The following is a 15418-nucleotide window of genomic DNA, read 5'->3' on the forward strand; positions in this document are numbered from 1 at the left end:
GCAGGAAGGAGATTGCAAACTATGTTGTCAGTTCTTGAAATGAATCCATGAGCCCTGTGCGGAAACCCTCTAGGTCTGTTCCTCTCAGGACATTAAATCATTCTCTTTTTATTTCTAATATAGTCCCATGATTTTATTTCCTAAGAAACTTTAGAAAGTTTACAGCTTTTGAACTATATGTCCATCCACTATTTGACATCCTGGGGGTTACTGGCCCACCTAGGAGCTTTCATGATCAGGTCAAAATCACATGTATCCATTGGGCTTCAGGGCAGAACATGCATCCTCAGATGATTGTTGTACACAGAAAATTAGGGAACACAGCTAAGATCAATACCAGGGAGCTCCCAAATGGCAGTTCCATTTTCATTCCTTCATTAAAATCATAAAATCCATAATAATTCCTGGTTAGCAATAAACACAATCATTGTGCTACATCATAAATCACACCTTCTGATCAACAGAAAATGAGAATAATATTATAAAATAAAATAACAATGATAATAATGCCATAACTTAAGATCTTTCATGTAGTCCAGCTACAGAATTTTTACAAAATGGAATAATTTAATGCAAACAATACTGTTCTTTGTATAAATTAAACATTTTCCTTCATCCTACCTAAGAGCTATAAATCACAGACACTACATTTTAAATCAATGTATCAACATAAAGTGTAAACAAATGGATCAAACAAGCAAAAGGAATTCTAAATTCCCTCCTGCCTTAACTTTTTGGCTGATACAATCAGTGAAACCCAGAGGAGTGACAACATTTTCATGTGCATTGGAAATGGTTTAACAGCTCTCTGTGCAAGTATTTCCTAATGTCCAACATGATGCAATGTCAAAGAGTCCAGCGAATCTAGAGAGGTTGTTTGACAGTAATCTATCTTGGAGACAGGGACAGGTACTAGGTCAACATCTATTTGTACATAAACTTCTAAATAAAATTTTCCATAATGCCAAGGCACCACGAAGTACCTTGGAATGCTTTTCAGAGCCCATGACCCTGGAGACAGGCAGGACCTCATGCTTTTGGCAAATGTAAAAATCTTTCCTATCTCTGCTCAGCATCACTTGTTCTTTCCACAAATGTTCAAATCCAGTTCCTTAAAACTGCATTGATTTGGAGTGAAGTAAAAGATATTTTACAAGTAGCATTGAACAAAAATGCTATGGTGCTGGGAGAGGAGTTGCCTTTTGCAGGTTGCTTGTTTTTGCCTTTATTTTGACAGTGGTAACCAGTCATTAAGACTTCTAAGATAGGCCAGGCACAGTGGCTCATGCCTGTAATCCCAGCACTTTGGGAGGCCGAGGCAGGCGGATCACCTGAGGTCAGGAGTTTGAGACCAGCCTGGCCAACATGGTGAAACCCCATCTCTACTAAAAATACAAAATTAGCTGGGCGTGGTGGTGGGCGCCTGTCATCCCAGCTACTTGGGAGGCTGAGGCAGGAGAATTGCTTGAACCCGGGAGGTGGAGGTTGTAGTGAACCAAGGTTGTGCCATTGCACTCTAGCCTGGGCAAAAACAGCGAAACTCTGTCAAAAAACAAAACAAAATAAAATAAAACAAAACAACAACAAAAAACAAAACAAAACAAAACAAAAAAAGAACTTCCAACATAGAATGAGCTAGTAAATAAAAACAAAGGGATGGTTTGGGCTCAGACATTGTATAGACACACATACATCCTAGCTGCCTTCAAAGTCTGTTCTCCCGCTTGAATCAATATGACTCAAGTAGACAAGCAACCTGGTTCCAGAGAGGGTGATTCCATCTTCTCCACGTAGCTGAACTGAGTGATCCTGAGAATGGAGTTTTATAAATTCCACGTTCGCTTTCCTAACACCGTTGTAGATGTTCTTCCTCTCTTACCCTTTTCTCCTCCTCCGTACTGCCCCCCAACCTTTGTTCCTACAGGAAGTGGTCAGCAGACAGAAAGGAAATGAGCTACAAGGAAATGGCACTTGAGTATGAAAGATCAACACATTGGGTCAAGGTAGCACATTTGTCAAGGTCATGACAGTGACAGCACTAAAAAGGGACGTATTTGCCAAAAACAAGATTTGACACTATCTGTAAACCTCACTACCAACTGCTGTTTAAACATTTAAAAATGAAATCAGCTTCCACACATACAGGCTTGTTTTTCCCTCCTAGAGGAAGCACACGCCCTTGAAGATGTTGGGCGTGAGTATCTGGTCACCAGACTTTTCTAGGTCATTTCTGTAACCCACCTGGACAAGCTGGTTGAAGTGAATATGATCTGTTCACAAGTTGCCTGGAATGGCTTTTCTTTTGCTGTTCTTTGTGTTCTAAAACGTTAAATGTCTTGCTCTGGCTCTTCTTTAGTCACTTATGGCCAAAAGACCTGGTCCCCTGTTCAAGCAGCAATAATACCTCCCGGCCCCACAAATTCCCAAGGATGTTGCTCCTAAATTCCACTTATTTCTTTTTTTCTGTCCTTTTCTTTTTCTTTATCTCTTTTTTTTTTTGCAAGAAATTATTGTATCTCTATCTCATATATAGTTCACTCTTTACAGTACAAAGTGTTAAAATGTCAAACAAAAATAAATATCAATGTTACAGTAGCTAGAATATTCAATAAAATAGATCCCTGCCATTCTTGATTGAAATGTTCAGTGAGACTTAATTTCATTTGGATATTATTTTCCAGAGATTTGCGAAGTTTCATGTTCCTGTTATTGCAGCTCATTTCTAGGGGGTGTAAAGATGGGGTAGTCTCTCTTCCCAGACAAAATGCTGGGAGAGAGTGGGATGAGTCTGGGGGTGGGGTGGATCTGAAATGCCAGTATAGTCACGAGATCTTCAGGACGTGTATTCCTTCATTACCAGGTAGCAGAGCTGTAGTGTTTATTGGTCCTAACTGTGGCATCAGAACACTCCCCATCTGAAGAGTCACAGTCCGATTCTTCAAACTGCATAGGGTTCTGCAAAGGCAAGACAAAATAAAACCTTAATTCATTTCTATAATCACTCAGTAAATATACGCTCAGTAAATATATGTCAAACACCTCCCACACAACAGGCACTGCGCTTGGTAAGGGGGCTACAGAGGTAAATGAGATCAGGTCCTCTCCTTGTGGGGCTTATGGAGAAAGAAAACACATAAAGATGATGCTGATGATTGCTACGACAATAATAACAGTGCCCACCACACCACCACTTCTGTAGCGTTTGCTATGCTCCAGGCACTGTTGTAAGTACTTTATTTATTTATTTAGAGATGGAGTCTCACTCTGTCGCCCAGGCTGGAGTGCAGTGGTGTGATCCCGGCTTGCTGCAACCTCCGCCTCCTGGATTCAAGTGATTCTCCTGCCTCTCGGCCTCCTGAGCAGCTGGGATTACAGGTGTGTGCCACCATGCCCGGATAATTTTTTGTATTTTTAGTAGAGATGGGGTTTCACTGTGTTAACCAGGATGGTCTCGATCTCCTGACCTCGTGATCCGTCCACCTTGGCCTCTCAAAGTGCTGGGATTACAGGCATGAGCCACTGTGCCCTGCGGTAAGTACTTTATTAATACATCTGTTAATCCATTTAGTCCTCATGATAACCCTATGAGACAGATGCTATTATCATCCCCTTTTTACAAAGAGGTTAAGTGGGTTGCCCAGGGTCCCACAGTAAGTAGAATGCTGCGATTTGCATTCAGGCAGTCAGATTCCAGGGTATACACTTACAACCACTATGCTAGCCTGCCCCTCCAAAGGCAATCCTGAATATGAAATAAAGTGCTATATGTCCTATGATGGCATCATCCAGGGAAGAGTCAGGGTATGGAGCGGGGAGGCTCAGACCTTTAAAATAATTTTTTTTTTTTCCAGAGACAGGGTCTCACTGTTGCCCAGGCTGGAGTGCAGTGGTGTGATCACAGCTCACTGCAGCCGCAAACTCCTGGGCTCAAGAGATCCTTCCACCTCAGCCTCCCAACTAGCTGGGACTGCAGGCATGTACCACCACACTCAGCTAAATTTTTTTGTTTGTTTGTTTTTGTAGATGCAAGGTCTTGCTATCTTGCCCAGACTGATCTTGAACTCCTGACCCTAGTGTGATCCTCCTGTCTTCCCACTGGGATTACAGGTCTGAGCTACCACACCTGACCTGGGCTCAGACCTTTAACCACGGTGGGAGATGGGAGTGGGAGGAGGGGATGTTTGAGTTAAATCTTGACATGAAGGGTTCCTGAGCAGTTCAATGTATGTGTGTCATTTGGGAGAAACTCCCTCATTTCTGGGAGCTCTGTTGATCTCTGTACTTCTACTTACTTCCTGGAGGCCTGATATGCTTTGGCTCTGTGTCCCCACCCAAATCTCATGTTGAATTGCAATTCCCAGTGTTGGGGGAAGCACCTGGTGGGAGGTGACTGGATCATGGGAGAGGATTTCCACCTTGCCATTCTCATGATAGTGAGTGAGTTCTCATGAGATCTGATGGTTTCAAAGTGGGTGGCACTTCCCCCTTCGCTTTCTCTCTCTCCTACCACCATGTGAAGGCATGCTTGCTTTCTCTTCACCTTCTGCCATGATTGTGTTTCCTGAGGTCTCCCAGCCATGCTTCCTGTACAGCTTGTGGAACTGTGAGTCAATTAAACCTCTTTTCTTCATAAATTACCCAGTCTCAGGTAGTTCTTTATAGCACTGTGAGAACAGACTAATACAAGGTTACTGTTATATCTTATTACTAAATGAAAATTGTAAAGGCTCTAGAGCCTTGAACCCCAAAGAGCAAAAAAGGGAACAGTGATGGGAGAAGGGAGAAGCCCCCACCTCATAGCCACGTTCTTCCACGCACAGCTTGCCCAGAGACATCTGAGTCTTCACACGGCGCACGGCACACTCCTTGTCAGAGAGCCCATCTGAGTGTGAGGATATGTCAATGGGAATCTCTGGCGTCTGGGACAGCAGGTCGTCTAGCTTTTCCGCCAAGCGGTCTTCAAGTTTATCAGCTAATTCATCAGGACTGTTTGAGTGGTCACTGGTATTTCCCTCCTCTCCATCAGACACAGAGAAATTCTCAGAGCTAAAGGTTGAATATGACTGGCAGCTGCTGATACAGCGATGGGGCCTAGAACCAAGAAGAACCAGGAGAACTTAGTCGGAGGAACAACTACTTTCCTTTCCTTATCTGTCACTCATAGTAGTGGTAGGGATAATCTAGTTTTCTTCCTGCCATTGAGGAGGTCTAAGAAATCAAGATAGGTAGAAACTATTTAACTTTTAACATTAAAGCAATGGACTGAATTTTATCCCCCATGAAATTCCGTGTTGAGGCCCTAATACCAGTGTGACTGTATTTGGAGACAGGGCTTTCAGGAGGTAAATAAAGTTAAATGGAGTCATAAGCGTGGGGTCCTAATCAAATAGGATTGGTGGCCTTATAAGAAGAGGAAGAGATTGTCTCCATTCCTCCCTCCCACCCTCTTTCAACATGCATGTGCAGGGCAAAGACCATGTGAGGAAACAGAGAAGGTGGCTGTCTGCAAGCCAGGAAGAGAGCCCTCACCAGAAACTGAATCTGCTGACACCTTGATCTTGGACTTCCCCAGCTCCAGAACTTGAGAAATAAGTTCCTGTTGTTTAAGCCATCCAATCTGTAGTATTTTGTTATGGCAGCCCAAGGTAACTAACACAAGAAGGAAATTTTAATTTCCCCTTTCATTTGGTTTATATATTTATGTGACTAAACACTACACTCCAAGCTGATGGCTATGACTTGTCTTTGAAAAAAATCAGCTTGTCTAATCATATTATGTACATGTATGCATGGTATGGAAATGTACAAATTGAAATTATGCCTCTTATTTAGAGTTATAGATTCTCACAGGTGAAAGAGACTTTGGAGAGTCTCTGGACTAACTCATTTCCCAGATGAGTAAACTGGAGCCAGAGAAGAGAAGTGACTTGTTTAAGGCCACACCATGAGAAAAGGCAGAGCTGAGGTTTGGGCTGCATCTACACACACTTTGATCAGTGTCCTCCTCTAACCCCCATCCCTCACCTCCCCGTCAATCTACCCCAGCTTCATTTCCCAGAGCCCAGTATCCACTGGGCATGGTGACCCTGGAGGCCCAAGTGTCTTCACTACCTCTGTTGACCAACCTCCAACAGAAATGAGCTTGGAAGGAACATTCACTCTGCAGCTGTGGGTACTGCCCAGCCAGTTAGTAGCTCATTCCAGTTAACATCTGGGTTTGGCTCTAATGAGCCAGAGCTTCTGGGGAGAAAATTTGCAAAAGTTCCTCACTTCCTTCCCATTGTTTATAAGCAGCTTAGTAAATAAGAATGATATTAGCTTACACTGGCTTAAAAAACATAAGAAAACAAATAATAAAGACTGCCTTTTTATTTTGCCATTGTCTGATCTTTCTGTATTTCTTAGTACAAAGAGTTTTTTTTGTTTTTGTTTTTGTTTTTTGAGACAGAGTCTCACTCTGTAGCCCAGGCTGGAGTGCAGTGGTGTGATCTCGGCTCACTGCAACCTCTGCCTCCCAGGTTCAAGCAATTCTCCTGCCTCAGCCTTCTGAGTAGCTGGGACTACAGGTGTGCACCACCATGCCTGGCTAATTTTTGTATTTTTAGTAGAGACGGGGTTTCGCCTTGTTGGCCAGGCTGGTCTCGAACTCCTGATTCAGCCTCTCAAAGTGCTGAGATTAGAGGTGTGAGCCACAGCACCTGGCATAGTACAAAGAGATTTTATGCCATATGACCTAGGCCTGGCTGATGCCCAGGCCAGGTGATGGGGTGAGTTGGTGGGGGGTTGGGGGGCAGATCAGGGATATATAAGAAGAGGCCATAAAGAGTCCAGGAATAGCAGGGAATGAGAACAGATTTCAATTTTGTGCATAATGTGGGGATCCAGAATATAATTTATCAAAGGGCCAGGAGTCCTTTCATTTGTAGGGAATTCCTGTTTTGGGGTAGGTACACAAACCTTCCTGGGGAGACCTTCTCGGCTCACTGCAACCTCTGCCTCTTAGAGCATTACTCTTCAAGAACACAGTGTCTATTAGCAGAAAAAGACCTCTTGGTAGGAAAACTATCTTCTCTACATTAGGGGCAGCTTTTATTTTAGAAGTAAGGGGAGATGGCCCTTATTGACTCCTAGCAGGAGTATTATTATCGCTATCTAAGCAAGAAGCTATTTCTAAGGCTGAGTTGAAGGTGGACTCAACTTATCTAATCATATTTAACTTGAGGTATAAAATCTAAGGCATGGGGAATGCTATGGACTGAATTGTCTTCCTCCCAAATTCATCAGTTGAAGCTCTAACCTCCAATATAATTGTATCTAGATAGACCCTCTAGATAGGGTCTTTAGGAGGTAATTAATGTTAAATGAGGTCATAAGAGTGGGCCCCTAATCCAATAAGACTGTCACCTTTTAAAGGAAGGAAGATCTCTCTCTGCCATGTGAGGAAACAGCAAGAAGGTAGCTGTCTGCAAGCCAGTACGAGAGCCCTCATCAGGAACCGAGTCACCTAGAACCTTGATCTTGAACTTCCCCAGCTCCAGAATTGTGAGAAATCAATTTCTGTTTAAGCATCCAGTTTGTGTAACAGAAGCCTGAGCAGACTAACACAGGGAGACACACTAGAAACCAACACAATTACCCATAAAATAGCATGGCCATCTGTCACAAACTGCCCACTGTATTCTCAGTTGTAATCTTGAATCTGTATTCATGCTCCTTATCATGAAGTTGCTGTAAAATGAATGCTGATGAACTAGGATCTGCTGTGCACGAACAACTGCCAAAACGTGGCAACAGGAAAACATGAACACAGTGAGTTCAAAGTTGCCTATAAGGTGGCTGCCAGGGAATCACCTGTGGTTGAAGAGCAGGTGTGGTAAACTTAGGATTTTTTCCCCATTCCACTAAAAGCAATCATGTGCATTTGTTGGTTTTACCTTTGTCTTCGTGGAAATTCAACTTCACTATCTACTTCCCCTTCTTCCTCTTCTGAGGAGTCATCTCCACTCTGAGGAGAACAAGGAGAAAAGAGTTTTATTTATTTTAGTGTCACTCTCTCTCTCACACCATCCCCACTATCTGTAAAAAATGTAATTATCATCAAAAGGCATTCATTTAGTAGTAGCTTGCTGAATGTCATCTTTAAACGTACATGTCCTCATTATTCATTTAGCAACTTTTCCAGAGTACCTGTGATGGTGGCCTGCATTAGATGCTGGAAGACGTGTAGAACTGAGTGAAATTTATCTCTGTCCTCAGGGAGGTGATGGCTCCATTAAAGTGTCCAGAGGTGAGTGATGGAGAGGGAAGTTGGAGAGAAGGTCTTGGATTTGGGGGCAGTCTCTTGTAATCATTGTCACTAGTGGTTCCAGGCTCTGTCATAGAAGTGATCTTTGAAATCCTCAAAGCCCAACAATTACTTTTTCCCTTTTTATATACCACTCCCTTTTTCACTAATATTATGTGGTTGGATAGAGATTTTTGAGGGTTAGACTATATCCTGTTTGTACTGTATGCCTCACTCCATTAATAGAATTCTGCATACAAAATTGGTGTTATCCCTATAAATATAAGTAATTATTGTTTGTCAATTAAAAGAAAGTACTTAATGCATTTTTATTGAGTCAGCATGTTGGCAGCAGTAAGAGAGCTCTGGCTGGGACACCTGAGGCCCCATGATTGCTGGGGCTCCGTGGTTGATCTGGAAGGCGGGCTAAGTGTCCTGACTGAGGTGATCTTCCTTTACGGGAACTCATCTCAAACCAAGGGCATAGGAGCAGCCACACTTAAGATCAACTGTCCTTAAGCACAGCATCATGATACGCTGGATTACCCAATCACTTGTAAGGTGGGTAATTGGGTCCAAGGAACTGTACCAAATATTGAGAATAATTTACCTTTTTAAAAGTCAGTTCTAAAATATCATGACTCTTACTTGTATTCTGATATGCTTTTTTTTTTTTTAAATAGGAAAGACAGAGATGAAGTTATCCTGACTACTGAGATGAGCAGTTTACCCTAGGAGGACCTATGGGACTATATTTTGGTAAAGAAAAGTTGAGCTGCTCTGTGGGAGTGAGGTTCCAATGAAGCCAAATGTACAAGGTATGTGTTCTATGGCGTAAAGACCCGTAGATGATATCACAACGGCATGAGAAAGGTTCAAAGATACATGTTATCTGGGGGAGCCTAGGGGATGGGGTGACTGCTAAAGGGTGTGGGGTTTGTTTCTGGGGTGATAAAAGTGTTGTAAAATTGGTCATGGTGATAGTTACACAACTCTGTGGATAAAAAGCATTGAACTATACACTTTTAAACGGGGGGACTGTATGGTATGCAAATTATATCTTAATAAAGAAGTTACCAAAAAATACAAGTTACTGGCCATCGGAGTTGGAGGAGCAGAGAATGGATTGGCCCAAATCAACTGCACCAGCTGAAACACAATTATTTATTTATTTATTTATTTTTTATTTATTTATTGAGACAGAGTCTTGCTCTGTTGCCCAGGCTGGAGTTCAGTAGTGCGATCTTGGCTCACTGCAACCTCTGCCTCCCAGGTTCAAGTGATTCTCCTGCCTCAGCCTCCGAGTACCTGGGATTACAGGAGTGGACCACCATGCCCGGCTAATTTTTGTATTTTTAGTAGAGACAGGGTTTCACCATATTGGCCAGGCTGGTCTCAAACTCCGGACCTCAGGTGATTTGCCCGCCTTGGCCTCCCAAAGTGCTGGGACTACAGGCGTGAGCCACCGCGGCCAGCCCCTGAAACACAATTTAATCTCTGGGACTGCTTAGTCAGTACAGGAGCAGCAGTGTAGGTGGAGGGGGAAATGCAATTCTCAGATGACAGCCCTCAGCTTCAGCTTCTTTTCTACTCAATGCCTAGTTGACCAAACATACTCATTACATTTTATACCCTTTCATTCCTTCAGCTAAATTCCTGATGAACAATGATGATGAGATGAAACCATACTTAGAATTGGGTGGGTGTCTAGCATGTTGTAAACATTTTTCATACATAATCTTCTTTTTGACTCATAGCAAGAAGAGCTAATACTTTTGGAAAAGTGCTATGTTCCAGACCCTGTTTTAAATGCTTTATATGTATTCATGCATGTAGTCTTTATATCAACTGATGAGGCAGAGTCCAATGTTAGGCCCATTTTATAGACAAGGAAACTGAGGTCCATAGAGGTACTAAGTGGAAGAGCGTGGCTTTTTTTTTTTTTTGAGATGGGGTCTCACACTGTCGCCCAGACTGGAGTGCAGTGGCGAGATCTCAGCTCACTGCAGCAGCCACCTCCCGGGTTCAAGCAATTCTCTGCCTCAGCCTCCTGAGTAGCTGGGATTACAGGCGAACGCCACCACGCCTGGCTAATTTTTGTATTTTTGGTAGAGATGGGGTTTCACCATGTTGGCCAGGCTGGTCTTGAACTCCTGACCTCATGATCCACCTGCCTCGGCCTCCCAAAGTGCTGGGATTACAAGCATGAGCCACCATGCCCGGCCAAGAGACTGGCTTTAAAGGAAGATCTGTCTGACTCCTAGGCTCGCGCTCTTAACTGCTATGGTAGTCTGCTTCCCAGCTGACAAATCCTAGGCCGCCAGTGGATAAGGAAGAGAGAAACAGGTTTCAATGACTAAGAACTATCTGGGTCACGATGCCTGTCAATTAAGGCAATGTTTTCCAAAGTAAATTGTGAAGAAAGCTAGTGCCACGGGGGATTAATAGATGTTAATTTTAAAAGGCAGTATGTTCAAATAGGTGAGGAAATGCTCGGTTAAACAAGCTTACTGCATGATTTCTCAAAGTAGAGGACTGTTAATGTGCACTAGGAATATGTATGAGGGGATGAGAGAATACTGTGCTTCTTAAACTTATTCTATAACAGGCTCCTTACTTCCCGTAACATCCCTCAGGACTAGAGCTGTAGCGTAGTGGTTTCCAAACTATTTTGATTACATATCCCCACCACATAGTTTTTTTGTTTGTTTGTTTTTTGTTTTTTTTTTTTTTTGAGACAGGGTCTCGCTCTGCCGCCCAGACTGGAGTGCAGTGGCACGATCTTGGCTCAGTGCAACCTCCGCCTCCCAGGTTCAAGCAATTCTCATGCCTCAGTCTCCCGAGTAGTTTGGATTACAGGTGTGTGCTACCACCTGGCTAATTTTTATATTTTTTTAGTAGAGACAGGGTTCACCATGTTGGCCAGGATGGTCTCGAACTCTTGACCTCAAGTGATCCTCCTGCTTTGGCCTCCCAAAGTGCTGGGATTATAGGTGTGAGCCACCGTGCTCAGCCCATATCCCCAATATATAGTTATTTATTCATAAATTATTATACATACACTTGACTCAGTCCTCTGGTTCAGTAGTTCCTAAAATGTATTCTGTAGTTTATCACTTAAGTAGTGTGGAAAGAATGAATTTAAAGTAAAATAAATTTCGATTTATGTTTCTGTTATCTTGTCCTTTTACAAAATGTATGCTTTTTACGTAGCTCTCTAATGTGTCTAACATAACAGGCTCTGGCATTCTTTGAAGGCAGTGACGCAGGCCCCTCTTGTCATCACACTTTACCTTCTGCAGAGGCCTTGTTTTTCGAGGTAGCGTTGGAGGGGTGACGAGATGAGAGGTGCCGAGGGATGACTCAGACCTACAGCCGCTGAATTCATTTTCTTCCATTTTCTCAGAACTCTGGGCATTTTCCAAGAGAGGATTGTGTGCTGGTGACTTGGAAAGGTCAGGGCTCCTCCCCACTGGCTCAGCAGAGGGTATGTCTAAGGACCCATACTGTTCTGGCCTGCACTGAAGGCAGGGGTCATAAGGGTCAGCCTGGCAACAGCCCCAGGAACCAGCTTGGCCCTTGTCAGGCTCAGAACTTCTCCAGCAATCTGCAGCCATGGCTGTGGAGATGAGGTCAGGGCTCGAGCCGGGCAGCTGTCTCTGAGCATGGTTGCTGAGTGGGCTCCGCAGGGCTGCTGCTGGGCCAAAATACCTCAGGTTGTTGGCGCAGGTTGCAATGTCCTGTCCGTGCATATTGAGTCTGGGATGGTGACTCTGGGACATGGCAGGAGGGGGCTGCTGGTATTGCTGCTGCAGAGAATTATGGTGATGGAGAGAAGGGTATTGGGATTGAGCTTGGTGTAGGTAAGCAGGATGGGGTGAATTTTCCTGGGCTGGCTGGTTTTTCAAGATCGCCGCAAAGTCACTATGGCTGCCTCTGCTATTCCCTCGACGGTGGCGTGGTTTGCTTCGATACCGGCTCTTGCTGCTAGAGGTGGACATTTTGGGACTTACGGACAAAGGGGATGCAGTGGGAGCCACTTCTGTGCTGGGGATCCCTTCCGATCTCAACAAGTCTGGCCTGGGAGAAAAGAACAGGTTTAGTCTGAAACACATGAAAACACATTCAAGTTTGGGGAAATTTATCCTAAGACTTAAAATACACAGAGCCTTTGAATCAGCAGTCACCGGGATTTATCCAATAGAGATAATGTATGAGGAGTCTGCAAAATGTTCATGGAAAATGCATATTATGAAAAAGCTATGCATGGATCTCAAAAGTTTTTGCATCAAAATAAACTCGTACCACCTTATTGGTGACGTCTGTAAACATGATCTAGTTTGAGGCACTCAGAACAATCGCTTTGAAAACAGCCCCTATCAGAGCAACATGAATTCTGCTACAATTAAAGAACAGCAAATTTGTGGGGAAGCTTAAGTGGAAGAATGATGAACACATCGACGCTTTACGAAAAGTTTATGGGGACAAAGTCCCAAAGAAATCAGCAGTTTACAAATGGATAACTTCTTTAAGAAGGGCTGGGCTGGGCGCAGTGGCTCATGCCTGTAATCCCAGCACTTTGGGAGGCCAAGGAGGGTGGATCACGAGGTCAAGAGATCGAGACCAGCCTGGCCAACATGGTGAAACCCCGTCTCTACTAAAAATCAAAAATTAGCTGGGCGTGGTGGCACGTGCCTGTAGTCCCAGCTACTTGGGAGGCTGAGGCAGGAGAATCGCTTGAACTCGGGAGGCGGAGGTTGCAGTGAGCCGAGATGGTGCCACTGCACTCCAGCCTGGGCAACAGAGCGAGACTCTGTCTCAAAAAAAAAAAAAAAAAAAAAAGGGATGAGATGATGTTGAAGACGAAGCCCACAGGAACAGACCAACCACATCAATTTGTGAGAAAAAAAATTCATCTTACTCATGCCCTAATTGAAGAGAACTGATGATTAACAGCAGAAAAAATAGCCAACACAATAGACACCTCATTTGGCTCAGTGTACACAATTCTGATAGAAAAATTAAAGTTGAACAAACTTTCCACTCAATGGGAACCAAAACTGTTGCATTCAGATCAGCTGCATACAAGAGCAGAACTTTCAATAGAAATTTTAAACACTTGAGATCAAGATCTTCAAACATCTCTTTAAATAAGTGAAATTGTAACAGGAGATGAAACACAGCTCTACCAGTATGATCCTGAAGACAAAGCACAATTAAAGCAATGGCTACCAAAAGGTGGAACTGGTCCAGTCAAAGCAGACTGGTCAGGAGTAAAGGTCAGCTGGGTGTGGTGGCTCATGCATATAATCCCAGCACTTTGGGAGGTCGAGGCTGGTGGATCACCTGAGGTCAGGAGTTCGAGACTAGCCTGGCCAACATGGTGAAACCCCATTTCTACTAAAATTACAAAAATTAGCCAGGTGTGGTGGTGGGTGCCTGTAATCCCAGCTACTTGGGAGGCTGAGGTAGGAGAATCGCTTGAACCCAGGAGGCGGAGGTTGCAGAAAGCTAAAATCACGCCACTGCACTCCAGCCTGAGTGACAAGAGTAAGACTCCGTCTGAAAAAAGAAAAAAAGAGTAAAAGTCGTCCAGGTCAGGCTCACACCTGTAATCCCAGCACTTTGGAGGCTAAGATAGGAGGATTGCTTGAGGCCAGGAGTTTGAGACCAGTCTAGGCAACATAGCAAGACCCCGTCTCTACAAAAAAAAAAAAAAAAAAAAAAAGCAAAGGTCATGGCAACAGTTTTTTGGGATGCTCAAAGCATTTTGCTTGTTGACTTTCTGGAGGGCCATAAGAATGACAATATGTGCTTATTATATGAGTGTTTTAGAAAGTTAGCCAAAACAGTAGCAGAAAACAGTCCAGGAAACCTTCACCAGAGAGTCCTTCTCCACCAGGACAATGCTCCTGCTCATTCATCTCATCACACAAGGGCAATTTTTCAAGTTTCTATAAGAGATCATTAAGCATCCACCTTACACTCCCAATGTGGCTCCTTCTCATTTCTTTTTGTTTCCTAATCTGAAAATACCTTTAAAGGGCATCCATTTTTCTTCAGTTAATAATCTAAAAAAGACTGTAGTGACATGGGTACATTCCCAGGACTCTCGGTTCTTTAGGGATGAGTTAAATGACTGATATCATCACTTACAAAATTATCTTAACCTTGATGGAGCTTATGTTGAGAAGTAAAGTTTATATTTTTAATTGTTACCCTTTATAATTACATTTTCCATGAAGTTTTTGAAGTCCTCTCATATGTGCATCAAAATATATGTTTGATGATGTTATGTTACAGTATTATTTGAAATAGCAAAAAGCTGGGAACAACCTACATGTCCACTTATAGAGGATTTCTGTTATTCCTTCTGTATTATATCCTATACCTCACCCTAGCAAGGAGTCTTGTTTAAAGTGAGTACTCAGTGAAGCTTGAAGGAAGGAAAAGGAAGGGAGGGGTCAGAGAAGGAGGAAATACAGAGCTCAGCAGGAGGCTGAGTAGCAGCAGGAAGAGAAGGGCTAGTGCAGAGTGACACTGGCATTTCACTTTGATCCTAAAGGGAGGGGGTTCTTTCACAGTCCTGTTTTCACGTGTCCACTGGGCCAGTCGTGAAGATTATGTGCAAAAGAAAATCAGGGTCCTGAAGGTAAACCTTGCCCACACTGACTCCAAGGTCTGTAGGGAACAGTAACTGGTTTCTGAACTGATGAACTGATCAGGGCAGAGTCCCTAGGATTACCAGGAAGAACCACTGCTTTCTTCCTACCAGCGAGTAGCCTTACCCTTCTTTGGACCAGAAAGACACAAGTCAGCATGAAATTTTACAGATGACAGGCCCAGACTTTTTTGTTTTTAACAACAGAATCCTCTCAAATGAATTATTATGAGAAATGCAGTATATAAAACAGGTATAGTGCAACTGATTGAAGTGGAGAGCAGCAGCCCCTCTCTGCAGGGCTCCCGGGCTCCCCCTCCTTGTCCTTTCTACACCTGCAGTGGCCTCTGAGAAACCTCTGTACAAGCCTTTGAGTGTTCCAGGCTTCGCTTGGAAACCATAGGTACAATCCTGTCTTCACCGTATGTGATGAAGAGCGCACAGCCCAGCCAAAAAGGCTCATACTCTCATAG

General features: G+C 43.5%; 1 protein-coding gene across 2 annotated transcripts in view; it reads right to left on the reverse strand.

Moving 5' to 3' along the window:
* Positions 1–2154: 2154 nt before the first annotated feature.
* Positions 2155–15418, reverse strand: part of MAP3K13 (mitogen-activated protein kinase kinase kinase 13) — a 192052-nt gene continuing 178788 nt past the window's right edge. The window contains exons 12-15 of one of the 2 annotated variants that reach the window (XM_025375609.1): positions 11578–12364; positions 7935–8005; positions 4794–5091; positions 2155–2955 (exon numbers count right to left, since the gene is read on the reverse strand). In XM_025375609.1, coding sequence (XP_025231394.1) covers positions 2854–2955; positions 4794–5091; positions 7935–8005; positions 11578–12364 — 1258 coding nt within the window. In that variant the 3' untranslated portion in view covers positions 2155–2853. The remainder of the gene's footprint in view (positions 2956–4793; positions 5092–7934; positions 8006–11577; positions 12365–15418) is intronic. The other variant, XM_025375610.1, reaches the window with a different exon arrangement.

This window comes from Theropithecus gelada, chromosome 2 (genome assembly GCF_003255815.1).
Source record: "Theropithecus gelada isolate Dixy chromosome 2, Tgel_1.0, whole genome shotgun sequence".
In the NCBI taxonomy this organism is placed as follows: domain Eukaryota; kingdom Metazoa; phylum Chordata; class Mammalia; order Primates; family Cercopithecidae; genus Theropithecus; species Theropithecus gelada.